General features: G+C 50.1%; 1 protein-coding gene across 1 annotated transcript; it reads left to right on the forward strand.

Moving 5' to 3' along the window:
* Window positions 1-1,661: 1,661 nt before the first annotated feature.
* On the forward strand, window positions 1,662-5,521 carry LOC129701842 (ankyrin repeat domain-containing protein SOWAHA-like). Its single transcript, XM_055643318.1, has one exon. It carries the CDS (start codon window positions 1,988-1,990, stop codon window positions 3,629-3,631), a length of 1,644 nt encoding a protein of 547 aa, XP_055499293.1. The 5' UTR covers window positions 1,662-1,987; the 3' UTR covers window positions 3,632-5,521.
* The last annotated feature ends 479 nt before the right edge of the window (window positions 5,522-6,000 follow it).

Below are 6,000 nucleotides of genomic sequence, written 5' to 3' on the forward strand. Positions count from 1 at the left end.
GACCTTTCTGCAGGTTCCAGAGATGTTGCCTGACCTGCTGAGTTATTCCAGCACTTTGTGTTTTAATTCCAAGACTGTTTACAATGAACGGCAGAACATGGTCTGAATGTTTAAGAAGGATTGCAGATGCTGGAAAATCAAAGGTAGACAAAAATGCTGGAGAAACTCAGCAGGTGAGGTAGCATCTATGGAGCGAAGGGAATATGCAACGTTTCGGGCCGAAACCCTTCTTCAGACTGATTCTTCAAACATGGTCTGAAGATGAGCCTCGACCCGAAACGCCACCCATTCCTTCTCTCCAGAGACACTGCAGGACCCGCTGAGTTACTCCAGCACATTGAGTATAGAAGTTGGGAGGTCATGTTGCAGATGTATATGACGTTGGTGAGACGGCATTTAGAATATTGTGTTCAGTTCTGGGCACCATGATTAAGGAAAGATATTGTCAAGCTTGAAAGGGTTCAGAGAAGATTTACGAGGATGTTGCCAGGACTAGAGGGTGTGAGCTATAGGGAGAGGATGAGTAGGCTGGGTCTCTATTCCTTGGAGTGCAGGAGAATAGACAATAGACAATAGGTGCAGGAGCAGGCCATTTGGCCCTTCGAGCCAGCACCGCCATGGCTGAGCATCCCCGTTCCTGCCTTCTCCCCATATCCCCTGACTCTGCTATTTTTAAGAGCCCTATCTAGCTCTCTCTTGAAATAATGAGGGGTGATTTTATAGAGGTGTACAAGATCATGAGAGGAATAGATTGGGTCGATGCACAGAGTCTCTTGCCCAGAGTAGGGGAATCGAGGACCAGAGGACATGGGTTCAAGGTGAAGGGGAAAAGATTGAATAGGAATCTGAGGGCTAACTTTTTCACACAAAGGGTGGTGGGTGTATGGAACAAGCTGCCAGAGGAGGTTAGTTGAGGCTGGGGCTATCCCAATGTTAGACAGGTACATGGATAGGACAGGTTTGGAAGGATATGGACCAAACGCAGGCAGGTGGGACTAGTGCAGCTGGGACATTGTTGGCCGGTGTGGTGCAAGTTGGGCCGAAGGGCCTGTTTCCACGCTGAATCGGAGGGAGTGCAGAGACGGTTCACCAGACTGATTCCTGGGATGTCAGGACTGTCTTATGAAGAAAGACTGGATAGACTTGGTTTATACTCTCTAGAATTTAGAAGATTGAGAGGGGATCTTATAGAAACTTACAAAAATCTTAAGGGGTTGGACAGGCTAGATGCAGGAAGATTGTTCCCGATGTTGGGGAAGTCCAGGACAAGGGGTCACAGCTTAAGGATAAAGGGGAAAATCCTTTAAAACCGAGATGAGAAGAACTTTTTTCACGCAGAGAGTGGTGAATCTCTGGAACTCTCTGCCACAGAGGGTAGTTGAGGCCAGTTCATTGGCTATATTTAAGAGGGAGTTAGATGTGGCCCTTGTGGCTAAGGGGATCAGAGGGTATGGAGAGAAGGCAGGTACGGGATACTGAGTTGGATGATCAGCCATGATCATATTGAATGGTGGTGCAGGCTCGAAGGGCCGAATGGCCTACTCCTGCACCTAATTTCTATGTTTCTATGTTTCTAATCATTCTACAGACTCTATGACACTTTGTCTTTTAATTCCAAAACTGTTAATGGTAAGTAAACAAAAAACAAAAAAAATTTGTCCCAAAGAAAAAAAAAGTAGCCATCTGTGGGTGCAATAATCTTGTGCCTGCAATAAAATGAAACAGTGTGTGTGTGGTTGCTGGAACTACACATCCCGGCGTATGAATCCACTCTCGCTTTACCACGTACTCCCACTGCTGAACGAGGTCGTACTCCGGAAATAGCAGGTAGAGAGAGGGAGGGAGGAGGAGCGAGTCTTGGGTGTGCAGCGACTGCTTTGGGAACGGGAGCCCGGCCAGGAATGGAGTGAATACCCTTGGGGGGCAGGAGACCTTCGCCGGAGCCCAGGTGAGAGAGAGAGAGAGAGATAGATAGAGAGGGGAGGCGATGGAGCCAACACTGTGCCAGGAGGTGGTGACCAAGTTCTTGGTGGGCTCAGCGGGCAAGGTGGAGAACTCCAAACTGTTGTTCCACTTCAGGAACCAGTTGTGTCAGAGCGACCCGCAGTTGAAGAAGGAAGCCCGGGAGCTCTTCAAAAGCTTCATCAACAAGGTGGCCGTGGTGCGGGAGGAAGACGGGGTGAAGTATGTGGTCCTCAAGAAGAGGATGCACCACCTCCTGCCCGGCGAGGAGATGCCCAAGGCGCTGGGCAAGGGGGAGAGTCTAGGGGACTTGGTGGAGGGTTTGCTGGAGCCGGAGGTTCGGCGCAACTCGGCGCCGTCCGCGCTGTCCCCGGGCCAGGGGACCTCCCTCAACGCCGGCCTGTGGGGTGGGAATTCGGCCCGTCCCCTGCCCGACCCACCTTCTGCAGATGGCGAGGTCGGCTTGCCGGGGCAGCATCCCGCGACCTCCTCCGAGAACCTGCCCACCTCGGGAGACCGAGATCCTGCCTCCGCCTCCGCCTCCGAGAAGGTCGCCGAAGATCTGAAGACCGACCTGGTTCCCCCCCAACCCGAGCAGTTGGGCACCCCGCCACCTCCCCCAGAGAAAGCCAACCCTTCGCTTCCCGACCCGAAGACCGAATCCAAAGCCAATGTTGACCCTGGTCTGCGAGGTCCGAAGACCACATCCGTACAGAAGACCAAACCGTACATGTACCCTCTCCGCCTCCCACCAGACTCCCACAAAGTCTCCGGCCCTTACAGTGAGCAGAAGAAAGAATCGCCGGACACCCAGAGCAAAAATACCAGCGTGGTAGCTTCGGGGAACCAAGCTGGTGCTAAAACGAAGAGAAGCCAACCAGCGGAGAGCGGCAGCAGTTCACCTTATCTCAAGAGAGCTTCCAGGGTGTTGAAACTCCCTGAAGATGCCCGGTTCTCCGACCAAGTCCCATTGGATCCAATGGAGCACGAGTGGATCGTAAAGACCGCCCTTGGCCACTGGACGCATGTGACTGGTTTGCTCCTGAAGGACCACTACTTGGCTGAGAAGAAGGACTTCATGTCGGGCTTCACCGCCGTGCACTGGGCAGCGAAATTCGGCAACAGCGACATGATGTGTTGGATTATCGACAGCACGGAGCGGAACGGGGTCAAGGTGGACATCAACTGTAAATCCCATGGAGGTTACACCCCCTTGCACATTGCGGCCATTCACAGCCGGGACAATGTCATCATCGAACTGGTGGGGAAGTATGGCGCAAAGACAACTCTCCGAGACTACAGCGGCAAGAGGCCCCATCACTACCTGGCCAAGGAGAGCTCCTTGGTGGTCAGGCAAATGCTGGGGGACCCCGAGGCCTCAGCGAGCGAGTCCGTCCATCAGAAACGAGGGTCGAAGGTGGCCTCTTCCATCCTGAGCGGAGGCAACAGCCTCCTGGGCGCCCTGGTCGAAGATGCGCTGTTCCCGGACCTCTCCAAGTCGCTGAAGAAGCCGGCCAACCTCAGCAAGTTCTTCACCGCTCCCACCGTGCACATTCACAAGAAGAGGGCCAAAACGCGGACAAACTTTGCTTCGCTCCACGAAGAGCCGGAGGAGGAGAGAGAAGAGGTGGTTGTAAAACGCCGACCAGTGACTGAAGTATTCTTCTGAAGAGCGCTCTCAAACGTTAGTGCATCAATAGACAATAGACAATAGGTGCAGGAGTAGGCCATTCGGCCCTTCGAGCCAGCAACGCCATTCAATGTGGTCATGGCTGGTCAGATATGCTACGCTCCCAATGTTAGGTCATAATGCCCTCATTGGATGCTCACTGGAGATCAAAATGTCATCTGGTACATTAAGCTATTTTGAATAGACACAAAAATGCTGGGGCAACTCAGCGGGTCGGGCAGCATCTCTGGAGAGGAGGAATGGGGTAACGTTTCGGGTCGAGACCTTTCTTTAGCTGAGGAAGGGTCTCCACCCGATACATCACCCATTCCTTCTCTCCAGAAATGCTGCCTGTAAAAAAAAAAAAAAAAAAAAGATTTTAAAAGAAAGAGTTACTCCAGCATTTTGTGTCTTATCTTCAGGGTAAACCAGCATCTGCGGTTCCTTCTGAAGCTATTTTTAATCACGGGTGCTGTTCTATGGTTACATCTGCAATCACGCTGAGCAATAACATTATGTATTTCAATGGTCTTCAAGGTCAAGGGGGAGTTTAAATGATAGGATATTTTAGGATGGAAATTCTCGCAACATCGAGGGAGCTGCTATGTTCCAAGACAACTTTTATTAAACTAGCGGCATTCATGAGGGTATTTATAACTTTCTTCTCTGGATGATGTGGGAATTGCTCCTAGATCACTCATTAGCCTCAGTAGGACCTCAGAGAGAGTTCTGCATGTGGGTGTCTTGAGGAGAAAAAGCATGGAGAGGTTCCTATTATGGTCTACCACCACCCCTTGTAAATGTCCTTTAAAAATCGGCAATTGGTGCAGGAGTAGGCCCTTCGGCCCTTCGAGCCAGCACCGCCATTCAATGTGACCATGGCTGATCATCCCCAATCAGTACCCCGTTCCTGCCTTCTCCCCATATCCCCTGACTGCGCTATCTTTAAGAGCCCTACCTAGCTCTCTCTTGAAAGCATCCAGAGAACCTGCCTCCACCGCCCTGTGAGGCAGAGAATTCCACAGACTCACCGCTCTCTGTGAGGAAAAGTGTTTCCTCGTCTCCGTTCCAAATGAAAGCAAGAAAGTAGAACAGTAATGGAGGTTCCCCCCCCCTGTCAAATCTGTTAGTTCCCACACTAACATAGCATGGATCTCTGAGTCTTCAGTGGCGAGGCCTATCGTGCACCCTGCCTACATGCGTTCATTGAATCTTTCTGAGGGAATTAAGTCCGATTTGTAATTTTAATTTGGTGGAGCAGACGATTATGTGAAGGTGGTGGGGGGGGGCGGGAAGAAGAAAGGAAGAGGCGGAGACAGTGGGCTGCGGGAGAGCTGGGAAGGGGAGGGGAAGGAGGGAGAAAGCAGGGACTACCTGAAATTGGAGAAATCAATGTTCATACCGCTGGGGTGTAAACTGCCCAAGCGAAATATGAGGTGCTGCTCCTCCAATTTGCGGTGGGACTCACTCTGGCCAGGGAAGACCGAAAGGTGGGATTCGGAATGGGAGGGGGATATCTTACTGGGAGGGTGGACATATCTTACTCCTGACGCAAGTTACGTACTAGACAAGTAGAATTTGAGAGGCACAAAATGCTGGAGTAGCTCAGCGGGACAGGCAGCATCTCTGGGGACGTTTCGGGTCGAGACCCTCCTTCGGACTGAGAGTCAGGGGGAGAGGGAGGAGGCACGGAGATAATCTAATGTTGGAATCTGGACCACCAAGGTTTTGTACCCTCAGGAATATTTTGACTGCTTCTCTCACCCTTGATTGATATACACATTAGCAATTAAATTCATTTTGTTTAAGAAGGAACTGCAGAAGATGGAAAATCGAAGGTGTACAAAAATGCTGGAGAAACTCAGCGGGTGCAGCAGCAGCATCTATGGAGCGAAGGAAATAGGCAACGTTTCGGGCCGAAACGTTGCCTATTTCCTTCGCTCCATAGATGCTGCTGCACCCGCTGAGTTTATCCAGCATTTTTGTGTACCTTCGATTAAATACAATTCAGTTTGTGTGGTCAAAAAAATGTACGTGTAACACCTTGGTCTGTGACTCACAAAAATAATGTGATCTTTCTTATTATATTATAATATATTATAATATATTATAATATTAATAATATATTATAATATATTATAATATTATGATAATTCTTTGGAAGTGTGTGGATAGTCGTACAGAACCATTTGATTTTAAATGTTTCATTATTATTTCCAACCCCATCCTATTCTGCAATCTTTTCCAGCCTGGTTTCAGCTTCCTGATTCCTGGCAGATGTTATTTTTCTACCAAAGGCCGTTCGTCGTGCCTTGGCTCTCAGAACCCTCGGTTTCTGAATTCTCTCCCTGAACCTCTGCCTCCCCATC

This window comes from Leucoraja erinacea, chromosome 11, assembly GCF_028641065.1.
Source record: "Leucoraja erinacea ecotype New England chromosome 11, Leri_hhj_1, whole genome shotgun sequence".
In the NCBI taxonomy this organism is placed as follows: domain Eukaryota; kingdom Metazoa; phylum Chordata; class Chondrichthyes; order Rajiformes; family Rajidae; genus Leucoraja; species Leucoraja erinaceus.